We start from the raw sequence: 26,898 nt of genomic DNA, 5'->3' as shown, positions 1-26,898 counted from the left end.
AAGCCACACTGGGCTTCACGTTACAACCCAGAGATGAACTTGTGGGCAGCAAGGGGACACTAGGAATTATTAAGAAAGGGATAGAAAATAAGACCCAGAATATCTTACTGCCCCTGTATAAAACTATGGTACGCCCACATCTTGAATACTGTGTACAGATGTGGTCTCCTCACCTCAAAAAAGGTATTTTGGCCTTGGAAAGGGTTCAGAAAAGGGCAACTAAAATGATTAGGGGTTTGGAATGGATCCCATATGAGGAGAGGTTAAAATGACTGGGATTTTAAGTGGAGACTGAGGGGGGATATGATAGAGGTCTATAAAATCATGAGTGGTGTGGAGAGGGCGAATAAAGAAAAGTTATTTATTAGTTCCCATAATAAAAGAACTAGAGGACACCAAATGAAATTAATGGGTGGCAGGTTTTAAACTAATACAAGAAAGTTCTTCTTCACACAGTGCGTAGTCAACCTGTGGAACTCCTTGCCAGAGGAGGCTGTGAACGCTAAAAATATAACAGAGTGAAAAGAGAAGCTAGATACATTCATGGAGATTAGGTCCATATAAGGCTATTAGCCAGGGGATAGAAATGGTGTCCCTGGCCTCTGTTTGTCAGAGGCTGGAGAGGGATGGCAGGAGAGAAATCGCTTGATCATTGTCTTCAGTCCACCCTCTCTGGAACACCTGGTGCTGGCCACTGTTGGTAGACAGGCTACAGGGCTAGATGGACCTTTGGTCTGACCCAGTACGGCTGTTCTTATGTTCTTAAATATTGTAAGATGAGATAAGAGAGCGCTGAACTGAGTTTGTTCATGGAGAAGGTGCGGGTGCTGAGAAGCTGAGGTGCGAGGTTTGGGAAGCAGTCAGGTTCGGTTGCACTGAGACTGTCAGTGGCTTTTAGTGATGAGGAAAATCACAAAAAGCACGATGATAAGAACCCACACAGCCGCCACGATGCCCCAAATTGCTTTCCTGTAATTGATGCAAGCAGCATCCATGGTCCTCAGCTCGGTTGTCTTATTGCGTCCAATGTAACCTCTCACTTTCTGCTCAGTTAAGCAGGGCTCCAGGTACATCTCACTGGTGTAATACTGGCCCCTGTTCTCCTGCACCATTCTCTGGATCACTTCCACTAGCTCCAAAACCTGCTCCGTCTGCTCTTCCCCGGTTGCTTTGTTGTTGAAAGCGCAGTAGCGGTTCCCACACGCCTGAATCAGCCCCTTGAGATCTTTGTTTTCTGAGTGTCCCACGTAGTCATGCAGGGAGCAGCCAGCCCCTAAATCTTCTTTCCGGGTGAACAGGACGACCATGTGCCTCCTGGCTCCGTCTCCAAAGATCTCCCGGACTCGCTTCACAGCTTCCTTGTCTTCATCAGTGTAACGGCCCAGCTGGGTCACCAGCACCAGCGCGTGGGGGCCTGGGGCGGAGAGCGCGACACAGCGACTGATCTCACTGTGTACCACTGTATCACACACCTTTCGGTCAAAGATGGCAGGTGTGTCAATCACCACGAGCTCCCTCCCCTTCCAGCTCCTTCGCCCCTTTTCACAAGTCACAGTCACTGGTGTTGCTCGAAGTTTGGACTCAAACTTTCCTTCCCCGAGGATGGTGTTTCCCGTGGCACTTTTCCCAGCACCGGTTTTGCCAACGAGGATGATTCTGAGCTCCGATATCCCACCGTCATCTGCAACTGCTGGCGACAGGTTGAACAATGAGAGCACCATTGCGCAGATACGAGAGCATGAGCAGGAGTTACAGCTCATTATGTACATTTTAATAAACCAGCAACAAATAGCACAGTCAGGGGCTGAGAGGCCCAGCATAACTAATGTCCATCCCATCCCTCATCTCTTCTTCCCGGGGGTGCCCTGTCCATTTAGACTGAACGTGACCAAACCTGAGCCCCTTCTCCTCTCCCCTGCACGTCTCCTCTTCCTTCTTCTGTCACTTTTCTCAGCTCCCTCCTCCCCCATTCCCACCTCCCCTCAGCCCTGCAATCTGGGGGCAGGTGTTGAGCCCTCTCTCACCTTCACCCTGCACATGTCAGCCACGTCCAAATCCACCTTGTCCTTCCCCCTCAGCCCCTCCAGGAGCTTCCTTCCCTCTCCAGCCCGACCTCTGAGTTCCTTCCCAGAGCCCATGTGTCCTGCCTGGATTATGCAGCGTTCTCCTCGCTGGCCTCCCCAACACACCCCAGGGCCTCTGTCCAGTCACAACACGGCCCCTGAATGTGTCTCCCTTCCCTGCTGGGCTGAGCCTGATCATGAGATGGTAGATTTCAGGATCCTGACCAAAGGAAGAAAAGAGAGTAGTAAAATACACACCTTGGACTTCAAAACAGCAGATTTTGACTCCCTCAGTGATCTGATGGGAAGAATTCCCTGGGATGGTAACATGAAGGGGAAAGGAGTCCAGGACAGCTGGCAGTATTTTAATGAAGCCTTATTGAAGGCACAGAAAGAAACCATCCCAATGCGTAGCAAGAGAGGCAAACATGGTAGGAGACCGGATTGGCTTACAGGGGAAATCCTTGGTAAACATAAGCACAAAAAGGAAACTTACAAAAAGTGGAAACTTGGACAAATGACCAGGGAGGGGTTTAAAGGTCTAGCTCGAGAATGACGGGGGGTTATCAGGAAGGCGAAAGCGCAAATGGAATTGCGACTGGCTAAGGATGTGAAGGATAACAAGAAAGGTTTCTACAGGCATGTTAACAAGAAGAAGGTGATCAGAGAGGGTGTGCGGCCCCTAATGGATGAAGGAGGTAGCCTAGTGACAGATGACGTGGGGAAAGCTGAAGTACTCAATGCTTTCTTTGCCTCTGTATTCAAGGACAAGGTCGGCTCCTGGACTTCTGTGCTAAGTGATGCAAGATGGCATGAAGATGGACAGCCCGTGGTGGGTAAAGAACAGGTTAGGAACTATTTAGAAAATCTAACCATACACAAATCCATGGGTCCGGACTTAATGCATCCGAGGGTACTGAGGGAGTTGGCAAATGTCATTGAGGAGCCTTAGGCTATTATCTTTGAAAAGTCGTGGAGATCAGGAGAAATCCCAGATGACTGGAAAAAGGCAAATGTAGTGCCCATCTTCAAAAAAGGGAAGAGGGACGATCCAGGGAACTATAGGCTGGTCAGTCTTACCTCAGATCCTGGAACAATCATGGAAGGGATCCTTAAGGAATCCATGTTGAGGCACTTGGATGAGAGGAAAGTGATCAGGAATAGTCAGCATGGATTCACAAAGGGCAAGTCGTGCCTGACCAATCTGATTAGCTTCTATGATGACGAAACTGGCTCTGTGGACGTGGGAAAGTCAGTGGATGTGATATCCCTTGACTTTAGCAAGGCTTTTGATACGGTCTCCCACAATAGTCTTGCCAGCAAGTTAAGGGAATGTGGATTGCATAAATGGACGGTAAGATGGATAGAAAGCTGGCTAGACTGTCGGGCTCAGCGGGTAGTGATCAATGGCTCAATGTCAGGATGGCGGTCGGTTTCTAGGACTGTTTTGTTCAATATCTTTATTAATGAGCTGGATGAGGGGATGGATTGCACCATCAGAAAGTTTGCAGATGACACTAAGCTGGGGGGAGAGGTAGATATGCCTGAGGGCAGAGATAGGGTCCAGAGTGATTTAGACAAATTGGAGGATTGGGACACAAGAAATCTGATGAGGTTCAACAAGGACAAGTGTAGAGTCCTGCACTTCGGATGGAAGAATCCCAAGCATAGTTACAATCTTGGGACCAACCAGTTAAGTAGAAATTCTGCAGAAAAGGACCTGGGGGTTACAGTGGATGAGAAGCTGGATATGAGTCAACAGTGTGCCCTTGTAGCCAAGAAGGCTAATGGCGTATTAGGTTGCATTAAGAGGAGCATTGCCAGCAGATCCAGGGATGTCATTATTCCCCTTTATTCGGCTTTGGTGAGGCCGCATCTGGAGTATTGTGTCCAGTTCTGGGCCCCCCACTACAAAAAGGATGTGGATGCATTGGAGAGGGTCCAGCGGAGGGCAACCAAAATGATTAGGGGGCTGGAGCATATGACCTATGAGGAGAGGCTGAGGGACTTGGGTCTGTTTAGTCTGCAGAAGCGAAGAGCGAGGGGGGATTTGATAGCAGCCTTCAACTTCCTGAAGGGAGGTTCCAAAGAGGATGGAGAGAGGCTGTTCTCAGTAGTGACAGATGGCAGAACAAGGAGCAATGGTCAAAAGTTGTGGTGGGAGAGGTCCAGGTTGGATATTAGGACAAATTATTTCACTAGGAGGGTGGTGAAGCACTGGAATGGGTTACCTAGGGAAGTAGTGGAGTCTCCATCCCTAGAGGTGTTTAAGTCTCGGCTTGACAAAGCCCTGGGCAGGTTGATTTAATCGGGATTGGTCCTGCTTAGGGCAGGGGACTGGACTTGATGATTCTATGAGCCTGCAACTGCTGACTCTCTTTGCCCTGGATCTGAGAGTCAGACGTGAACACGAGGTGCGTCCAAAGCATCCCCTGTTCTGCTCAGGGCACGTCCTCCTGCGGACAAAGCTCAGTCCTCTCAGACCTCTGAGCATTTCCCCAGGGCATTTACACTCCTTCGCTCTACCTTCCAAAATGTCTGCAGAACGCTGCCCCCTCACTGCACCTCCTCCCCCGCCGGCCCCTGCGCTGTCCCAGCCCGTCCTCTGCTCCAGCGCTCCTCACACGAGGCTTTCAGAGTGTTGCACGACTGCCCTTGGCCCTCCTCTTTCAGCCCCCAGGGCAGGGCGCGGCCTTGCTGGGCTCCCTATCAAACACCTGCCGTGTCGACATCGAAGTTTCCCCAAGCAGCCCACTTGTGTGTGTTGAACCCAGGGAGCCAGGCCGTCTTGGTTACACATTGCCTCATGCTCTCCCCTTGCACTGCGGAGCGGGGCAAATGGGCTACCCCGCCTCACACGCGTTTGTTTGCACGGTGCAGGGCTGGAGTTTGCCCAGCTTGGTGGAAGTGCCCAGGGAGCCTGGGGTGGGGGATGGAGCATGCATGGTGCACGGACTCTCGCTGGACTGGAACGAGGCCCTGCCCTGCCTCCCCTCTCGTCCCCTTTCTCAAAAGCTGCAGGGGCTGGTACAGGTGCAGCTCCTGCGGCAGCCTGGCATATGGACGGAATGACGGACCCTGGGAAAGGTTTTCCCACGGGGGTTGTCTCTGTAGAAGGCAAAGTTACACGGGACACGTCACTGCCAGCCCCTGGAACGGCCGCCATGCTGGAGCCTCTACACGGTGCTGGGGACCAACGGTGCCCTCAGAACCTGCCTCTGTCCCCGAGAGCTTGTGGGGCTCCCTTGTCTATGCCAGGGCTGAGCAAAATCTAGGGGTCAGGCTGGAATAGGGCCCCTGGTGTCCCTCTTACCAGCGTCTCCTCTCGGCGTCTGCCCGGCCATCTCGCTCTGAAAGAGATGCAGTAAAACGTGTTATTTAAACACACACGTTGCCCCAGGAACTCAGCAGATAGAGAAACACCCAGCTAGACAAACCCAGGGACACAAACAAAGGGCAGTAACCAGCACACGCACTGGTACCTGTGTGATCCTGGCTGAGAAGGGAATTTCTGAGATTTTATATTTAACCACAGTCAGCGCATCTGCTTGGCTCTGAGCACTGGGGTAGTTCTACTGACGTCCAGAGAGTGACTTAGGTGCCGTTCGCACACGTGTGCTGGCCGCCTTGGACCACAACTAGCTGAGCTGCTCTAGGTACAACTAGCTCAGAAAATCAGTCCTGTTACTGCAGCCTCATACATAAGAATCAGAAAAGGGCAGAAAAGGGCAACAAAATGATTAGGGGTTTGGAACAGGAGTTGTATGAAGTGAGGCTGGGACCTTTCAGCTTAGAAAAGAGGAGATTAAAGGGGGATATGACAGAGGTCTATACAATCAGAGATGGGGAAAGTGAATAAGGAAAAGTTCTTTACTTGTTCCCATAATACAAGAACTAGGAGTCACCAAATGACATTCATAGGCTGCATGTTTAAAATAAAGGAAGTTTTTCCTCACACAGAACAAGTCAATCTGTGGAACTCCTTGCTAGAGGAGGTTGTTGAGGCCAGTACTCCAACAGAGTTCAAAAACAACTACATAAATCCACGGAGGTTAGGTCCATCGATGGCTATCAGCCAGGATGGGTAGGAATGGTGTCCCTAGTCTTTCTTCGAGAGAGGTCTGCAAGGGGTATTAGGTCAGGGATCACTGCTCTCTTCACTCCCTCTGGGGCACCTGGTAGTGGTCACTGTGGGCAGACAGCACCTGAGCCAGATGCACCTTTGCTCTGACACAGACTACCCCTGCTTACGATCTGATGTTCAGTGTTTTTAATGCCACATTCACCTGGGGCTCGACTCAATGTTCTAATTGCAATGGCTCTACGATGGCGAATGAAGCTCTGTTCAGGAACCTAAGGAACAATTTCGAACCTTCACACATTTCCTTTTTTCTATGTTTGGTTTGATTGCGTTTTCCTTGGTGTTTTCCTCTCCAGCAGCACTAACACCTGAAGCAAGGATCCCAGATCATGACACAGTCCCCCCTCGGAGGCAGAGGCCCAGGCGGGAAGAGGCACAGGAGGGCTGAGACCAGAGAGAGAGAGCACCATGTTTCCAGCTCTCCTCCATACTCAGCCTGAGTCCCCAACTCTGCTCTACTCACTGAAGTGCCCGAGCCCACCTCTGCCTCCATTTCCTGCCTGCCCCAGACACCAACGCTGCCTCCCTCCTCCGCTCCTCCGTTGTCCCTATTTCTATTCCCTGCTCTGCTCCCATTTCCTGCCTGCCCCAGACATCAACTCTGCCTCCCGCCTCCTCTCCTCCGTTGTCCCTATTTCTATTCCCTGCTCTGCTCCCATTTCCTGCCTGCCCCAAACACCAACTCTGCCTCCCGCCCCCTCTCGTCCCCGTCCCCATTTCTATTCCCTGCTCTGCTCCCATTTCCTGCCTGCCCCAGACACCAACTCTGCCTCCCACCTCCTCTCTTCCTCTGCCCCATTTCTGTTGTCATCTCTGCCCTCATTTCTTGTCTACTCAACAACAAATTTGTCTCCCTTCTCATTTACTCCACTGTTGTCATTTTCTGTTTCTTCCTCTGTTCTTATTCCTATCTGCCCAACACCAATTCTACTTCCCACATCATCTCCACCTCATCTCCTCCCCTGTTCCCATTTCTGTTTCCTCCTCACCCCTTCTTTTTTATCTGGAACACACCAACTCTGAGTCACACCTCAACTCCGCCCCGTCCCCATTTCTGTTCACACCCTCATTTCCTATCTGCCCAACACTAACTCTCCCTTCCACCTCATCTCTTCTTCTGTGCCCATTTCTGTTCCCTCCTCAGCCCCCATTTCCTGTCTGCCCCAAACACCAACTATGCCTCCCACCTCATCTCCTTCTCTGGTCTGGGTCACTATCAGAGACAGGATACTGGGCCAGAGGGACCAGGATCTGGCCTTGTTAAGGGCTCTTTGTGTTTTGCATGTGTCCCAGCAGGGATTCAAGAAGGCAGAGGAAGACTCAGAGGCAAAGGCAGGTTCTGAGCAACATCTGACTTTGCCATCCTAGGCCTTCTCCCTCTATTTCTCCATGTTGTACTTTGTGTCCACTTTTGCCCTGCTGAAAAGATCAGGGGCCTGTTACACTCCATGGCAATCTATCCCCAATGAGCATGGTGCAGGGTTGGCAGATATGGGGTCTGGGATGAGCAGCGGGGGCTGTAGTACCTGTGGCTGTGGCAGGCCTCTGTGCTAACCTCTAGCCAAACACACCAACCAGAGGCTGTTCATCAAGGGCCTGTTTCCATGAGCTCACAAGTCTGGGGTCTCTGTCCAAGTGGTTTTGATCCACAGGGATCAGGCCTGAGAAGCTCTGTGGACGTGTCCATGGCTGGTACTTACCCGGGCAGTTGTTCCCAGTGATTGATAGGCGGCCATTCCTCCTCTGAAACAGAGATCGGACACGGCCTGTCCTGAAAAATCAGTGATCGTGGTCACTGAACGAGAGCCAGATCCCAGCTTGTCATTGTCCCTTGGTTCCTGTGCTTTGCTTGCAAATTGTGGTTTGGTGCAGAGGGTGCCGTGGGTGTGCATGATACATGACCCAGGGAGAGGACACAGGGGAAGATGCTCAGAGGAAGACTCTGTAGCGCGTGCCCAGGGGAGATAGGCCCCTCGTGGACACTGGGCCTTTGGAACTCACCCCTGGGTCCCTGCAACAAGCACTGAGGAGTGACATCCTTGCTCCTGCAACTGGAGCTGTGAGCATGGGGAGACTGGGGTGGGGGCATTGGCTGTGTCCGGGGCTTTGCCAGGGTGCATGTAAAGCAAGGCAGGGGAGGTTTCTGGAGCCCCACTGACAGGGAGCTAAGTCTCACTGACCCAACAGAGCCTGGGCTAGTGGATTGAGCTGTAGGACAAGGATCTAAGGTCTCAATGCACAAAGGGGCCAAGGATCCCCCCAGCCAGGCAGCTGCTTCCACCCAACTCCAATGAAATGACGGTGGGAGGAGGACAATGGCTCCCTCGCAACCTTCAGCTGAGAGGTTGGGGTGCTCATCGGGAAGTGGGAGACACGAGTGGATGACCTGCACAGTGCCTGAAGAGAAGGGGGGTGGAACCAGGATTCCCCATGTCTCAGGGGAGAGCCCTGCACTGCAGGGTTGGTCCGACCCTCTGCGCATTCAATGACATGGGAGGCTGAGAGAGACTCTCACTGGACCATCTGGCTGGATGAGTCGAAAGAGGGAAAGAGACCGGGTAACTGGCTTGCAGTCTAGGAGTACCTTTGTGGGGCCCAGGGAGCTGACAGTGGGAGCTGTAACACTCTCCAAAGGCTGGAAGTTCAGGCAAACCCAATTCTGACTGGAAATAAGGTGCACATTTACAAAAGTGGGGTACTTAACCACTGGAATAAAGTATTACGGGTTGTGGGATATTTTTTCTGAAATGGAAACATTTAAATCAACCTTGGATAGTTTTCTAAAGCCCCACCAAAAGGGAACTAAGGCTGTGTCCTCACTAGGGGCAAGATGGACACTGCTGCGATTGATCTTCTGGAGTTTGCTTTAGCTGATCTAGTAAAGACCCGCTAAGTTGAACTCAGAGGGCACCTCTGTCAGTGGCCAGTACTCCTGTTCCTGCAAGGAGTCTGGGAAGCCAAAGGATCTGTAGGGGATGGTGGGGAAACTTGAATTAAGGTACATTGACTCCAGTGAAATGATCAATGCCACTGCTGGTGCCTATCTGAATTTGACCTTCCCCTGTAGTGCAGACATGGCTGAGGTATAACAAGAGCAGTAGAGCCCTGGCGCGGGTTCAGACACACTGAGATGGAACCAAGGGCACATCTGGCCAGTCGGGACATCTGCACAGTCTGGCATCTCAATGGGCAGATCTGGGAAATTTGAAACACACTAAAAATTCCCCAGAATCCCTCAGTATACATTTGGACTTTCATGTTTGCTGCCAATCACCTTGTTTTCCTGGATTCGGTACCTCCCGTGGAATTCTTTACCTGTGGTTCATCACCACCCAGCTCTTTCACAGGGAATCTTTCTCCCTGGAAAGTCTTTGAATATAAGACTATAAGAATATAAGACTTTAGGCACCCAAATGTGAAACAGAGACTGCAGCTTGTCCCCTGCTTTTCCTCTTGCGCACTCCTGACCATTTTCACTTGGCAAGGTTTGTAGGCAGTTTAAAATACCCCTCCTCCTTTGCAGCCCTCCCCCGGACCTCTCACTCTCACTCTCACACACACGAACACATAGGAACACACACATGCAGATGCACACACACTCACACACATGCAGACACATACATATACACAGACACACAGTCACACTCACACACCTTTCCAATATCAGCTCAGTTTGGAGCCCACACCTGTGATGTCTCTTTAGATGCAGCAGATGTTTCCAGCCTCTGCCCCGTCCTCCCAGCCGGCGGTGTCACACTATCATGTCTGCAGCCGTCTGGGTTCTTTTTTCCCACAGCCGCTGCATATTAACAGCTGAGGCAACTGATCTGCAAATGAACGAGTCAGAGACCCAAGTTTCTCAGTGAATGCAGTGGGACGAGCTGCTGCCCCAACTGAGAAACGCCCTGTGTTGAAGAGAGAAGCCTGATTGTACAGGAAGTGGCTTTGTGCAAGTAACATCTGAAAACCCAGCTGGCCCCGTGTCCCCTGGTACAATCCCAGCTTTCGGCCCTGAGCGTGGGACACGTGTGCAAAACGTGACTCCTGGTGCTGACTCCCTTTGTGGCTGTTGCCGTTATTGTGTGTTTGCCCACAGGGATCGTTGGGGGTGAGTTGTTTCAGGCGTTACTGCTGCTCTGCACCAAGGCACTTCCTGTGCAATTCCGACTTCCTTCTAGTGAAAATGGGGGCCCATCACCAGAGCAGACACAATCCTGGCTCAAAAGGGCTCACAGGGCAAAGACACAAACCAGTGAACAGTGGGGGATGGGGACACAACATACGCACAAAAGTATCTCATGAAGACCTGGGAGGCACTAAAATTAAGCCTGATTTCCCCATACAGAAAACATACCAATGATAACGAGGGCTCTATCCAAGGGGGGGATATTTCATCGGTCCTCAGCCTGACAGAGAAAGAGGTCTGGATCACAGATATGAAATGTGATGCTAAGCTAGGTGCCAGTTATCACGACAGGCTCGTATTTACCCTGTGTGATCACAAATAGAAAAGTCAGGTGAGATTTATAGTTGGTGGCTTGGAAAGGCCAAATTACAAAAGATGGTAAAAAACGACGAGCTAAATCTGCGGGGAGGCAGGATTAAACGGGAAGACGATGAAAGGTGAGTGGGAAGTGGTTCAGAACTTCACTAGCTGCCCAGAATGCCGCAATCCCACGACAAGGAGAGACAATCGCTGTGCCGGCTGAGGTCTGCACCTTGCTGGGATGGACGGGAGGGTGAGGCTCCTCCTGGAGGGAAGGATGGAGGCCCTAAAGGACCTCTTGTCTCCCTGAGCCCCATCTCCACATGCTCAGGGATCCCAGTGGGAGGTCATAGTCCTGGGGAGTGGGTAGCAGCTCCCCTCAGCTTCCCAGGCTGGTGACCCAGTGCTCCTGACGTAAAGCCCAGGAGACCACTGGGTGGATTCTCCCTTGGGTCCCCCTCCACCCCACCACTGGGAGGGGAGACCATCCCAGAACCAGCCATGCCCACATGAACAGTCTTCAGATGCCTGCTCACAGAAACCTGTGAGTGCTACAAAACTACAGGCCAACCTGTTCACTAGAGCCATTGACCAGGTAACCAGTTCAGATTTAGAAACATTTCCAGCACTTTTCCCTAGTCTGGACAAGAACACTACAAAGTGAGTGACACAATATCCCCCCTCCCCTGGTCACCTCATCACTCCTCCTTTCCCTGGAGACTCCCTGGCAAAATTCCTGTTTCCAACTCCCATTTGCTAGCTGTGTGTTGGAAACATCTGTTATTTGTTCTACAAATGTCTTGTCCACCTGTTCCTCCTTCTAGTAGGATGGTCTAGAGGAAGCTCTATGACATCATCCCTACATCCCTCCCAATTTGTCTTCCCTCCCAGTTTGTCTGATATTCAACAGGAATGTCACTCCCCTTTTCTGTTCTTCAGGGCAGGGTGTGTATCTACTGTGGTCCCATAAGGATGGGTTCTTGGCCTTGCAATATGTATGAGTTTTCACAATGATGCGGTGGGCAATATAATACAATTATTGGTAACACTTCAGGTAACTGAATTTGGTGAAGTGCAAATAAAACAAGGACAGGTCAGCGTTACAGAGCTCTCAGTATCACTTCATAAACTGGATGTAATTAAACATTAAATATGTCCAAATGGAATGTCAGCCATCTAGGACAAAAGAACTTTTAAAAGGGATAAAAAACAAGGGTGATGACATGTTAGGGGTCTACTACAGACTAGGTGAGGCTCTTTGTAAACCACTCACAAAATCTTCCAAAGCACAGGATTTCATGGTGATTGAGGACTTCAACTACCCAGACATATGTTGGGAAACCAACACAGAGGGGCACAGACTATCCAATAAGTTCTTGGACTACACTGGAGACCATTATTTTATTCCTTAAGGTTGAGAAAGTTACTGGGGGGAAGCTGTTCTAGATTTGATCCTAACAAATAGGGAGGAACTGGTTGAAAATGTGAAAGTGGAAGGCAGCTTGAGTGAAAGTGATCATGAAATCACAGAGTTCACAATTCTAAGGAAGCGTAGAAGGGAGAACAGCAAAATAGAGACAATGGATTTCAGGAAGGAGGATTTTGGTAAACTCAGAGAGCTGATAGGTAAGGTCCCATGGGAAGCAAGACTGAGGGGGAAAACAACTGAGGAGAGTTGGCAGCTTTTCAAAGGGACTTTTATTAAAGGCCCAAAAGCAAACTATTCTGCTGCGTAGGAGAGAGAGAAAGTGTTTCAAGAGCCTGCCTTGGCTAAACCAGGAGATCTTACATGATCTAAAAATAAGAAAGGAGTCTCATAAAAAATGGAAACTAGGTCAAATGGCAAAGGATGAAAGTTACACAGTTTGGAAGATACACAGATTAAAAAGTTTGACAAAGAGCACAATGAGTTGCAGTTTAAAACCTTAGACCTTACAGTTTGGTGTAGTTTCAGAAAATCCATGTATATAAATCAAGTAAGCTCAGGCGGAAGCTTTTTTATGCAACACTACAGACCAGTCAATTTAACTTCTGTGCCAGGAAAGATAATGGAGCAAGTAATTAAGGAACCCATCTGCAATCACCTGGAGGAGAAGAAGGTGATAGGGAACAGCCGGCATGTATTTGTAAATAACAAATCATGTCAAACCAATCTGATAACTTTCTTTGATAGGATAATGAGTCTTGTGGGTAAGGTAGAAGCCATGGATGTGATATACCAAGACACGAGTAAGGAGTATGATACAGTCTTGCATGATATTCTTAACAATAAACTAGGCAAATACAACTTAGATGGGGCTACTGTAAGCTGGGCACAGATGATACCAGACTGGGAGGGGTTGCAAGTGCTTTGGAGGATGGGCCATAATTGAAACTGATCTGGACAAATTGGAGAAATGGTCTGAGGGAAACAGGATGAAGTTTAATAAGGACAAATGCAAAGTGCTCCACTTAGGAAGGTATAATCAGTTTAACATATACCGAATGGGGAATGAGTGTAGGAAGGAGTCCTGCAGAAAGGATTTACGGATCAGAGTGGACCACCAGTTAAATATGAGTCAAATGTGTGACACTGTCGGAAAAAACAAACCTGAATCTGGGATGCATTAACAAGAGTGTCATGAGCCAGACATGAGAAATCATTCTTTCACTCTTCTCTGAGCTGATTAGGCCTCAAGTGGAGTATTGTGTCCAGTTCCGGGCACCACATTTCAGGAAAGATGTGCAGAAATTGGAGAAGGTCCAGAGAAGAGCAAGAAAAACGATGAAATGTCTAGAGAATATTGGCTATGGGGAAAGATTGAAAGAATTGGGCTTGTTGAAGTTGGAAGGAGAAGACTGAGAGGGGACAGGATAGCAGTTTTCAAGTGCTTAAAAGAGTGTTACAAGGGGGAAGGAAAGAAATGTTCTCCTTGGCTTCTGGTGACAGGACAAGAAGCAATGGGCTTAAACTGCAGCAAGGGAGGTTTAGGCTGGACATTAGGAAAAACTTCCTGCCTGTCACGGTGGTGAAACACAGTTTATACTTAAACTTATTCATAAGAAAAATGCAGACAGAAGCCCAACAGTAGAGTGGGGGCTTTTCTGTTTATTGCATCGAGTGTAACATGTATGATTACCTGCCCTGTGGGCGGGTGGCGTATGTGTGCACTCTTTGCAAGGAGCACGAGGTGTAACGAGGTGTAACGATCATTCGGAAAAGCACTCCTAGTCCGAACTAGCTAGTTCGTGCCGCGTGTAGCCGCGGGCACGGAGTCCGCACTAGCGGACATTTGAAAATGGCGGCGCCCGGCAATATGCTAATGAAGCCCGGGAAATTCAAATCCCGGGCTTCATTTGCAACTCCGTATGACTACATTAACCACCCTAGTGCGAACTAGGGTGGTAGTGTAGACATACCCAGAGCTATGTTGCTGAAACTTTCTGGAACACTGTAGTACTGTCCCACCTCCAGTCTGAGAGCCCCAGTGCTCTTATGGAGGATGAAAGTCTCAAGGGAACAGAGCATTCAATGGTAACAGAGGGAAATGATCCCATAGTTGGGACCCTCCTCCCAGAGGATGTTGCGGTCTCCTCTCGCACTGAGGATACCTCTGAGGGGGAGGGAATGCCAGTTGTTAGGAAGAGGCAGGTGTTAGTAGTGAGTGATTCGATCGTTAGAAACATAGATAGTTGGGTTTGTGATGACCGGGAGAACCGTATGGTCACTTGCCTGCCTGGTGCAAAGGTTGCGGATCTCTCAAGGTATCTAGATAGACTTATGTGTAGTGCTGGGGAGGAGCCGGTGGTCGTGGTACATGTAGGTACTGTAGAAGCTGTAGAAACCATTTTCATGTTTAGCTAGAAGCCATCTTGTATATCAGAAACCATTTCAGCTTTTCTCTCAAGCACGTAGACCAGAGTGAACTTTCTGTCACCCCGTGAGAAGAGGCCTACAGGATGGGCTATTGGAATGTGCTAACTGGGCTGGTTGGGACAGGAGATGTACTCCCTCGCACCTGTCCGCCATCTTGTTGATAAGGTTTGGTTTTTCCAAATTTAATTAAGGATTTCTGTAATTGGATGCCCTAACGTCAGACTGCTTGGCTAAGGGTATAAAGATACTAGGATTAATTGTATTAGCAGCCTTACTGGGTCTGGCTCTGCTGTGACCACGTTTGGCTCATGCTGTGCTTTATTAATAAATAAAGCTGTTTGTTAGCTGCCTAAACACAGAGGAGCGTGTTTTTGCTTCGACAGTACCAATGATGTAGGGAAGGGTAGGAGAGATGTCCTGGAGGCCAAATTTAGGCTGCTAGGAAAGAGACTGAAATCCAGGACCTCTATGGTGGCATTCTCAGAAATGCTTCCAGTTCCACACGCAGGGCCAGGTAGGCAGGCAGAGCTTCAGAGTCTCAATGCGTGGATGAGACGATGCTTTAGGGAGGAGGGGTTTGGATTTATTAGGAACTGGGGACATTTTTGGGAGAGGGGGAGCCTATACAGGAAGGATGGGCTCCACCTAAACCAGGGTGGAACCAGACTGCTGGCACTGAACATTAAAAAGTCAGTAGAGCAGTTTTTAAACTAAGAGATGGGGGAAAGCCAGAAAAGCACATAAATCGGAGAGAGACTTATCTTAGAGGAGAATCCATTGATAGAGATTCTCTAAGCTGTAGTCAGAAAGAGAGGAGGGGAGAGGGCAAACCATGGGCCAGAGCAGGCAGACAACAGCATATAAAGGAATTGAATGAATCAGGGAAGGGCAGACCACCTTCCCAGAGCTCTGTCACAGCCATGGACTCCATAATGTGTTCCTAGCTGCTCAGCACCTACATCTGTCCTCTCACCCTCAGCCCCAGCTTGATCCCTGCTCCTCTGCCCTGCCAATTCCTCCCCCTCCCAGCTCCAATTTCTCTTCTCTCAGTGGACACCCCTTGCAGTCCTCCCCTCCTTTCCCATCCATCTCACAGTGCAGGTCCCGCCCCACACTGCTCTGGCCCCTACTTTCACAGAGCTGTGTGCCAGCTCCTCCCGTCTCCTTCTCCCTCCCCCTCACTGCCCCCCTCAGACTCCCCAGTCCCGTTCTCAGCCCTGCCCTGCCATGGGAGAGCTGGGTGAGTTACACTGTGACTGGGCTGGTGCCCCTGAAACGGGTCCGTATGACCTCATGTGCTGGTGGCTGGAAGGGCAGGGTGAGCGGAAACGGACATTTTGTTTGGGGTGACACACGGGGAGGTACCTTCCTGGACGAGTCTCTGGCCTATTTCTAGCTGCAGGGTGAGAGCTGGGGGAGAGGGGATGTTTGCCCGCACTGTGCAGGCCTCTCTTGCCCTTCCTGTTTGTGTCTCTGTAATATGTGCCTGAGAATAGATGTGAGAAGTTGTGGTCACCAGCCCCTGCTGTGATGTTTCTGCTTCCTCATCTGAACTAACCATAGCTGCCGATCTCGCTCTGTTTGCCACACTCAGAGCAGTTTCTCTTTTCATCTCTGTTCCTGTCTGCTCTGCTTGCAAAACCCATAGCGGTGTGTGTGTGGGTGGGTGGGTGTGGGTGCATGTGTGTGTTACCCACACTGAGGCAGAGTGTGTTTTTGCCTTGGCGTCTCTGCACGGGGAGCATGTAGATGGGACTTGTACATGGGGTTTGGTTTCTGCTCAGCTCAGCAGCCTCCTCCATGGGGCTCCATGTGGGTTCTGCAAGTTGATTTCAGAGACTTGGCTCCAGTCTGAGCCCAAACATCTCCATGGCTATTTTTGTGCTGCAGCACAAGTCTACAGACCCAGGCTGCTGGACTTGCTGCTGCGAGGCTTTTAGCTGGGCCGATGTACCCTCCAAGGGCCTTGTTTGGGTTCTGCTGCTTTGTTGGGCCTCCCCAGACCCTTTCAATGTCCCAGCCATTTTGTGCAGAATAACCAGGGCTTCAGCAGCTGGCTGTGCCATCCTGGGCTGGGCCTGTTTCTTAAGCCCCCTGGCTGAATGGAGGGCAGCAGGCTCTGCCATGGCTCGGTGAGAAGGTGATAGATCCTGCCCAAGACACAGCACCTGTCTAGCCCCCTATCTAAGATCAGCATGGGCCAAGCACAGTTGAACTCCTCGAGCTGGGGACAGTGACAAATGGCAGCTATGGGGCAGTGTCTGCAGGTGAGCTCACAGAACCTCCCTGCCTCTATGGGCCACAGGGACCTGCTGGCTGCTTCCTGAGAGCCACGTGAGGTAGGGCCATGAGGACCCCAAACGCCCAGCCGCAACTCTCTCCCCACAGTTCTGAGTCTCCTCCTGCAACCCAAGCCCCTCATCTTTGGCCACACTCTAGAGCCAAAACCACCCGCAAGGCCCAAACCCCCTCTCATGCCCAGCCCCCCACCACTGCCTTGCGTCCACTCTCAGGCTCCAAGACCATCAGACCCAGGCCAGAGCCCTCTTCCCAGAGGCCCCAGTCAGAGTCCTCATCTCCTCCCTCACCCCAAACCCCTACCCCATATTGTATTTCGGTTTATTCCTTCGGTGGTCTGAGCTGTCAGTGTCAGCATCCTCTGGTCAGGGTAGTCCTGGCACTCTCCTGACAGGACCTCTACTCCATTGGTGATGATAAACTTTTGGCTGCGTGCGTAACAATCGGTACTTCCTTTATCTAGAGCATTAGACCCTGTGCACTTGGGTCAACACAGGAGATCTCTGAGGGTATGTCTAGACTAGCATCCTAGTTCGAACTAGGGAGGCTAATTTGGCATTTGAAGTTGCAAATCAAGCCCAGGATTTAAATATCCCAGGCTTTATTTGCATGTTCCTGTCCGGTCGCCATTTTTGAAATTTACAAGTCCAGACTAACTGTCCATGGCTATATGCAGCAGGGACACAGTAGTTAGAATTAAAGCCCTACCTGTTATTCCTCCTGCAAGGACAGATGCAGGCCAGGTTTGAAATCAATCGAGCAGGTTTATTGTCAAATGTGAAGCTCTACCAGTTGGTAACAGAGATCAGTACAATGTTACACCACTGGGCACTATGGCCCGCGTTGACAAGGTACCAACACCGGGCAGGCCTATTGCCATATAACAGATATTAACAGCAGTCAGTCAGAGTTAAGCTACTGTGCATTCTGTAAGTTTAGGCAATGACACCTGCCGTTCAGGCGCCTAGTGTGTCACCTCTCCCCCTTTCCCCCTCCCCAAGGTCAGTGGGAGAGCACCCTTTCCAGTGTCCTTTTCTAGGCAGGTACAAACAACTTACATAATTTCTTTACATCCTTCATGCTGTCAATCTCAACCTGGTCCTAGGTCGGTATGTGCATTAGTTTATTGGAGAGCCTTTGTAGTGAGACATTTCTTTTTAAGATGTTCTGCTACTCCCCTTTGGCTTACAGGCTGTACCCTATACCGTATCCTTCCATGGTTCACCAAACTTACACAATTACACAATTGTTAATAACGCCACTTTCTTGGCTCCTGTGTTACTGAACCAAAGTCTTGCTCACTAGATTGCAGGCCTGTTGCTCTTTTCCTGTTACAGGCCTCCATTTAGGCCTGCTGACTACATGTTCCTGACCCTCAACTTGCTACCCCCCAGACCATGGTCCCCTCATTCCCCCTGAACCTCTCATTTCCAGCCTCCCTGCACCACCAGAGAAAGAGGCCACCCCTCTGCCCCAGCTGGGTGAAAGTGAGTGAGGATGGAGGAAAGTTAGTGACAGAGCAAAGGGGAATGGAGGAAGCAGGGGGTAGGGCCTTGAAAAAGGGATGTGCCCTCATTGGAGGGGCAGAGCCGGGCAATAATGTTAAGTTTTGTGCAATTAGAAGAAAGCAACCCCATACACTTCCCATGGTTCTTAAGGGACAACGTTACTTGAAGACCATCTCTCAGCTGTTGTGATGCAACCGCTACAGCTGTAGTGGGTACCAAACATCCTCTGTTATCTTTCTCCTCTTATTTCAAGAACTGGCTTTGCTGGATTGATCACTTTCATCCTTCAGGCTGTGCATGATACCTGCCTCACCTCCGCATGCAATCTGATGCCCCAAATCACCAATGGGGGCATCGGCAAAGCTACCCAGGGGCAGTATATCCCTCTTTTCAGGCTCGTGGTTATTTTTAAAAATCAAAGCAATCCCATATAAATCAAAAAGAGAAACTCACACCTGCCACCTGGCCTTTTTCCAGATCTTTTCCAGACCTGCTGGTCCCAGGGTGCTCTGTAAGCCAAGCACTTAGGGGCTGTCCAGGAGAATTTCCACTGCCACCAAGCTGATTAGCAGAGCACTCAAAGCCAGAGATGTTTGTTGCTACTGTCTAGGAAGGAGCAAGGCGGAAAGGGATCTAGGGGTCATAGTGGACCACAAGTTGAATATGAGTCAACAGTGTGATGCTGTTGCCAAAAAGGCAAATATGATTCTAGGTTGTATCAACAGGTGTGTTGTAAGCAAAACTCGTGAAATCATTCTGCCGCTCTACTCTGCACTAGTTAGGTCTCAGCTGGAGTACTGTGTCCAGTTCTGGGCGCCACATTTCAAGAAAGATGTGGAGAAATCTTTCAGTTTCAGCTTCTGTGGCAGTTGGGACTGAGAGCCTGCCATTGTTCCCTTGATTGCCTCTGATTAGCCTCAGGCTCAGCCTTCCCCTGTGTGACTCAGAAGGGGGCAGGCCTGACCTAGGCAAGCAGGCTTTAAAAAGCCAGAGCAGTGCGACCAGGGGAGCGAAGCGGACAGGGGACTGCAGACAGGGGAGTTGAAGAGGGAGTGACTGATGGTGATGAAGACCCGAAGCGCTTGTGCCAGTACTTCTCCTGTCTCCTCCACCTGTGCCTGTATCCAGACAGAGAACCTGAGCATGGATGCCTCTACCCAGGTCCTGATGTGGTCTTGCTGTATTTGTGGCTTGCAATTCCCACTGAGTGATCTCCAGGCTGGGGGAGACAACCATTGTGAAAGGTGCCTGCTGGTGGAATCTCTCAGGCAGCAGGTGGGAGAGCTACAGGAGGAGGTGGCCAGGCTGAGGAGCATTCGAAGCCATGAGGAATTCCTGGACAGTATTCCTGTGGAGTCCACGGAGGTCACTGTCCTAGGATGTGGGACTGTTGACCAGCCACTTATGGAGGAGGCAGTGGTGCAGGGTGAGAACTGGCAGCTGGTTACTTCCGGCAGCAGGCAGTGTTCCACCCCTGCTCCTAACCCTCCCACTGTGTTACATAACCGTTACACTTTACTTTCAGCAGGAGACAAGGAGTCACCCCCCACAGTGGAGGAGACCAGGCCTTGCACCACCAAGGTTGAGCAGTCTCCTGCCACCACTGCGAGGAGGAAACGTAGGGTAGTGGTGGTTGGAGACTCTCTTCTGAGGGGAACGGAGGCACCCATCTGTCGCCCTGACAGCTCATCTCGAGAGGTATGCTGTCTGCCAGGGGCCCGTATCCGAGATGTTACGGAGGCATTGTCGAGGATTATCCGGCCCTCTGACTACTACCCCATGCTACTCATCCACGTGGGCACAAATGATACTGCCAGGTGTGACACTGAGCGGATCAAGTGTGACTACAGGGCTTTGGGAGTATGGGTGAAGGAGTTTGGAGCGCAGGTGGTATTCTCTTCTATCCTTACTGTCAAAGGTAGGGGCCCGGGCAGAGAGAGGTGCATCCTGGAGGTGAATGCCTGGCTGCGACGATGGTGTCGCCAGGAGGGATTCGGCTTCCTTGATCACGGGGTGCTCTTCCAGGAAGGACTGCTTGGCGGAGATGGAGTTCACCTTTCTAGGAGCGGGAAGGCCTTGTTTGGACACAGACTGGCTAACCTTGTGAGGAGGGCTTTAAACTAGGTTTGTCGGGGGCAGGTGAGCAAAGCCCACAGGTAAGTGCTGCATGTGCGGGACTGGGAGATGGGTTGGAAATGGGGGGGACTACGGCCTATAATGGCAAGGAGAAAGGAGGGTCAGGGCACAACAGGGAGGCAAGATCAAATCAGTATCTTAGATGCCTATATACAAATGCGAGAAGTATGGGTAATAAGCAGGAAGAACTGGAATTGCTAACCAATAAATACAACTATGATATCATTGGTATTACAGAAACCTGGTGGGATGGGACGCATGATTGGAATGTTAGTATGGAAGGGTACGGCTTGCTCAGGAAGGACAGACAGGGAAAAAAGGGAGGAGGGGTTGCCTTGTATATTAAAAATGTACACACTTGGACTGAAGTGGAGATGAACGTAGGAGATAGCTGTGTAGAGAGTCTCTGGGTTAAGCTAAAAGGGGTAAAAAACGAGGGTGATATCATGCTAGGAGTCTACTACAGGCCACCTGGCCAGGTGGAAGAGGTGGATGAGGCCTTTTTTAAACAATTAACAAAACTATCCAAAGCCCAAGATTTGGTGGTGATGGGGGACTTCAACTATCCAGACATATGTTGGGAAACTAACACAGCGAGGCACAGGCTATCCAATAAGTTTCTGGACTGCATTGGAGACAACTTTCTGTTTCAGAAGGTTGAAAAAGCTACCAGAGGAGAAGCTGTTCTGGATTTGGTTTTAACAAATAGGGAGGAACTAGTTGAGAACTTGAAAGTGGAAGACAGTATAGGGGACAGTGATCACGAAATAATAGAGTTCATGATCTTAAGGAAAGGTAGAAGGGAGACCAGCACAATTGAGGTAATGGATTTCAGGAAGGCAGATTTTGATAAGCTCAGAGAACTTGTAGGTAAGGTCCCATGGGAAGCAAGACTGAAGGGAAAAACAACTGAGGAGAGTTGGAAGTATTTCAAAGGGACGTTGTTAAGGGCCCAAAAGCAAACAATTCCGCTGTGTAGGAAAGATAGAAAATATGGCAAAAGACCAGCTTGGCTTAACAAGGAGATCTTGCACGATCTCAAAATAAAAAATGAGTCATATAAAAAATGGAAACTAGGACAACTAACAAAGGATGAATATAGGCAAGCAACACAGGAATGCAGGGGCAAGATTAGAAAGGCAAAGGCACAAAATGAGATCAAACTAGCTACAGGCATAAAGGGAAACAAGAAGACTTTTTATAAATACATTAAAAGCAAGAGGAAGACCAAGGACAGGGTAGGCCCACTGCTTAGTGAGGAGGGAGAAGCAGTAACAGGAAACTTGGAAATGGCGGAGATGCTCAATGACTTCTTTGTTTCGGTCTTCACCGAGAAGTCTGGAGGTGTGCCTAACGTAGTGAATACAAGCAGCGAGAGGGTAGGTTTAGAAGATAGGATTCACAAAGAACAAGTTAAAAGTCACTTAGGAAAGTTAGATGTCAGCAAGTCACCAGGTCCTGATGAAATGCATCCCAGGATACTCAAGGAGCTGATAGAGGAGGTATCTGAGCCTTTAGCTATGATCTTTGAAAAATCATGGCAGACAGGGGAGATTCCAGAAGACTGGAAAAGGGCAAATATTGTGCCCATCTATAAAAAGGGGAATAAGAACAACCCAGGAAACTATAGACTGGTCAGTTTAACGTCTGTCCCAGGGAAGATAATGGAGCAGGTAATTAAGGAAATCCTATGCAAACACTTGGAAGGTAATAAAGTGATAGGGAATAGCCAGCATGGCAGAAAGGGATCTAGGGGTCATAGTGGACCACAAGTTGAATATGAGCCAACAGTGTGATGCTGTTGCCAAAAAAGCAAATATGATTCTAGGTTGTATCAACAGGTGTGTTGTAAGCAAAACTCGTGAAGTCATTCTGCCGCTCTACTCTGCACTAGTTAGGCCTCAGCTGGAGTACTGTGTCCAGTTCTGGGCGCCACATTTCAAGAAAGATGTGGAGAAATTGGAAAGGGTACAGAGAAGAGCGACAAGAATGATTAAAGGTTTAGAGAACATGACCTATGAAGCCAGGCTTCATGAACTGGGCTTGCGTATCTCGTTATCAGCTGTCTCAGAGCTTCCTTGTGGATGGGGGCTCATTCCTATCGAGGATGCTTCCTGAGCAAATTATATGGGGAGTAGGTACAAATTAAGATTCCCCATTTTTCCAGATCTTTAATTAGTTCACAGCCCGGAGCCATAGCTTCGGCTGGAATGCTGTACTGTTTTATCTTGGTTACAGTGGAAGGCGGGAGAGCGGGGGTTTGAGCTAGCAAAGTTTTAAAGCCAGCTCCAAAAGCTCATTTTTCTCCATTAATTACTTTCTCCTTCCCTTCTCTAGCCTCAGGAGGAGCCGTTCCTGTAGGTGCTCCATGTCTTTATTTAGGGTTCGCACCCGGGTATCCAGGTTCTGGCATTGCTCTAAGAGTTCGTATCTCTCTCTCTGCACCCTTATCAGCTCTGTTTCTAAGTTCCAGTAGCTAGAGCAGGCTGCTTGCCACACACCCTTTAACAGCCAGATGCAAGCGCCTTTCTTTAACATCTCTTTATCCCACTTAGGGTTGCCACATCCTTCTCGGGCGAACTCCTTTTCTATACAGCTACAATCTATGTCAATCGTGACTGGCTTCATGCTGCTGTATTTGAACCAATAGCACAATCCTGCCGACTACGCCAATTCTGTCAGCCGACGGTCAGGGCAGTGTGTGTGTGTATGCTTCCGAGAAAAGGTTTAACGTCCGTGTCTTTACTGCTAGGACCGGGGTCCCGTCGCAGAGGGTGGCCAGCAGGCCAACAGACGCCCCGTTATATAGAAAGAGCTTATTACACCTTAGATTTTAACTGCTAGAACACAAAGTTCCTTCGCAGCGGGCAGCCTGGGAAAGGCTGGAAAGGTGCCCCAACGGATCTTGTCACCTGGGAGTGACACAGATCCAAACGCCCAAGCTCTCCTTATGTCTGTCCCTTTTATGACCGGCTGAAGTTCTTTTAAATTGTGCTTGGTTCTGTTACAGCAACTGAAGGAGTCAGGTTAAAGCTTAAACAGTTACAGGTTTATTAAAAGACTTATAAAAGCATATGGTTACAATGGCTATTGCTCTATTTCTTAAATGCTAACAAATACAGATTTTAAAAAATGGTTACAAAGAAAATAAAGATAGAAAATAGAAATAATGGTACCAAGTGACAGCTTAATCTTTAAAGAGCTCTAAGTCTATGTATATATATACTTAAACAAAGGACCACATCCAGGTACAATTTTTACCCCTTTCTGTGCCTCTCGACTCCAGCGTGTCAGGCCAGGGCCGGTCTCTCAATTCCTAGGAAAGACGAATACGAGGTGGGCGTCCCCTCTGGAACCTCGGGAGATCAAACACCTAACCTGACCAGCAGATAGATGGTAGATTGACACTCAAAGAGAATGCGCTGCTGGACCTATCTTTATACCCCTGGGGGCCCGTATTCTCTTTCTTATCTAAGATGCCGAATTCTACTGGTCCGTTTTGTGGCGCCAGTTCTTACAAGCAAGTTTCAAGTTAATTTACACTTGCAAGAGAGATAACTAAATTGTGAGCACTAGACATTTTTTTACTGGGCGAGAGATTCCTCCCCCCGCGGATGGATGTGTGTTCGTATCAATATGGGTTAAGTCAAGGGCACTCCTTGGCAGCCTCTTGGTCAACAATTGGCGTATCTCTGTTTATAGCCATTCACGGTCACACAGCCTGGGCCTTCTGCTCTGTGTGCCCTGTATGCTCCAGGCAAGCAAAAATGGATGTTACAAGGGGATTCCTGTCTGGCTACACCCTCTTCCAGCAACACAGCAGTATCAGGCACAATATCAGGGTCACCACTGTCTGATCTCTGGGGTTCTGGCAAAACACTGACTGGATCTACCTGAGTCACCTCATCTTTCTCCCCAGCAGTCACAAACCTAGAGCCACCTCCTTTTTGGGCCTTAGCCATATCCAGACCCACCTCTGGGACAACAGCACTGCTCTCAGCCAACACAGGCTGTGGGGCACCTTCCTTAGACACAGGAAGAAACTCTTCCCCACACACAGACAGACAACCAGAGACAGTTTCTCCCTTGTCCCAATACCCCAGGCTAATTTCAGGCATACAGCTAGCCACTGAGACAGCTTCCTTTACTGCCCCACTGCTACTTCCACCAGCCAAATTGTCAGCTTGCACACACTCCACTCTGGTCAGCCACTCCAGACTGCCCCAGAGAAACATTTCCCTGATTTCTGGGCCCTTCCTGCCCTGGTTCTGATTCCAGCCTCACCTCTGAGGCATCAGACAGGCCCTTGGATCCCTCACCCACAGGCTCACTGCCCCCCTGCACAGACACACAGCCATCTGCCACAGGCACACATGTAGAAACACTTTCCCTTTGGTTACAGTAAGACTGACCATCTCCAGGAAACTTTCCATACCCACGTGCACCCCCTTCCCAAACCTCCCTGTTAGCTACAGGTAACACAAAAGGTTTGCATTCACACATGCTTTGGGGTTGGGTCATCACATCAGCTGGGTAAAATACGTCTGCCATATCATAAGCACACCGCATACCCACAGAGTTACACATCGAACCTTCAGGAGAATACAGTCTCTCTTGTTCTTTTAGTCTCTGAAGCTGGAGGTCAAGTCTAGCATTTTCCTCCTTGGCTAGGGCCATCTTCTCTGCATGCTCCGCCATTTCCTTAAGCTAACGTCTGGCCCACTCTGCCCTTCTCTCTGCATGTTCTGCTTTTCTCATCTCAAGTTCCCGATCCATCTCCTGCTTTCTCTTAGCAATTTCTTCATCGGCCTTCTGCCTTCTTTCAGCAGCTTCCTTGGCTCGCTTCTGATCCCTTTCATCCACATCTCTGGTTAGTAACAACACTACCAGATCTAGTTTAGAGGCCCTTTTCCTAAAGGCAATGCCTCTCCCCAAGCACAAATCCTTCAGAGCCTCTCTACTTAGGCTCTCATACTGGCACTGACTCATTTCAGCTGCCCTTTAACCAACCGCACTCTCAGTACCACAAATCAAATTTAGACAGCGTGGGGTCCTGATCCCAAAGCTCAATTGACCAAGATCTGTGGATCCTGCCGACTACGCCACTGTGACAGACCAGGCCGTGTCTGGGCACAACTGAGGGCGTCCGCTCAGGATGAATTGCTTAACTTCGGGGCTCCTTACAGCCCCCAGACTGGTGACCTCTCCAAACAGGCCACAAACCAGTCCCACAGAGCGCTTCAGCTGCCTGCCTGAAGCCTCACGAGCAAAACCCCTCTGTGACGGGGCGCTCCCGCCCCGCACTCAGGGCGCTCGGGGGGACGCCAGGCGGACACACCGGGGGGCGGGGAGCCCGGACAGACCCAGCACGTCGGGCTGCACGGACGCACCAGGACCCGGCGCGGGGAGCGCTGGGAGGCGAAGGGCGCCGACAGACAAGGCCCAGGAGGGAGGGGCCAGAGAGGCGCAGGCTGATGAGGTCACGGGGGAAGGGAGGCTGAGGGGCGTCGTGGAGGAAGTGACGGACAGGAGGAGCGGAGCCGGCGGGGGATTTAAACCTGGGGCCGGCACTGAAAAGGGGGAGGAGGTGAACGGAGCAGCAGGGAGGAAAGCGAGGGGAGAGGTGAGACTGGATAACGCGGGAGAGGCGGGCCGGGAGGCCTGGTGGAGTAGGAAGCGGCCCAGGGCAGGGTCGTGGAGCCCGTGAGCGGGTGTGTTTTGGGGTACTTCCCCCATCTGCTAGGGAGGGACCATGGGTCCCTGCCTTTAGGGCCCTGGGCCGGGGTTCGGAGAGGGGGCGGGCCCAAACCCCCCTACTCCGCTGACCGACGAATCCAGCTCGGGTGAATACACAAGCGAACGAAATAGAGGGCCATCGGCCGTGTTGTTGACTCACTGTGACTGACTAGTTTACACCCTCCGACACCCCAGCAATATCCGTGCCCCAGATGGCCCCGGGCCTCATACACAGGTGGGGGGGTCCTAGCACCCAATCCCACCTACCCCGAACAAGTTCTGTCCAGTTCCAAGAAACCAGCCACAGATCCCTGGACAATTTACCCTCTGGACCTTACCCACAAATCACGCTGGGCCAATCCTTTAGCATCTATATCTAAAGGTTTATTATCACAATAAAGAAAAGCCTGAGAGTAAGGTTGTTAAAGGATAGTACGTTACATGCACCGAATCTCCCAGTTCTCGATGCAGGCTCTAGCAGAGATGTTACAGCTTCTGGTTTAAAAGTTCTTGTTGCACATCCTAAGATCAGGATGGGTCCACAGGTCTTTCTGGCTCTTCGATCCCTGCATTGCTGCCTCTGGGATGAAGTGCTGAGCTGAAGACCAAGATGGCGTCGACCACATGGCCTCTTTATCCCTCCTTCCTGGCCTCTTCTTGGCTGCAGCAGGTCA

General features: G+C 50.2%; 1 protein-coding gene across 1 annotated transcript in view; it reads right to left on the bottom strand.

Moving 5' to 3' along the window:
- Positions 1-421: 421 nt before the first annotated feature.
- LOC142825171 (GTPase IMAP family member 8-like) overlaps positions 422-26,898 on the bottom strand; it is a 60,826-nt gene continuing 34,349 nt past the window's right edge. Inside the window, exon 5 of the mRNA XM_075916940.1 lies at positions 422-1,755. Within this exon, the coding sequence (XP_075773055.1) occupies positions 885-1,755 (871 nt within the window). The 3' untranslated portion in view covers positions 422-884. The remainder of the gene's footprint in view (positions 1,756-26,898) is intronic.

The sequence above is a fragment of the Pelodiscus sinensis genome, unplaced genomic scaffold (assembly GCF_049634645.1).
Source record: "Pelodiscus sinensis isolate JC-2024 unplaced genomic scaffold, ASM4963464v1 ctg40, whole genome shotgun sequence".
Lineage (NCBI taxonomy): Eukaryota > Metazoa > Chordata > Testudines > Trionychidae > Pelodiscus > Pelodiscus sinensis.
Note: the sequence above shows the minus strand (reverse complement) of the source record. Positions and strands in the feature narration are given on the sequence as shown.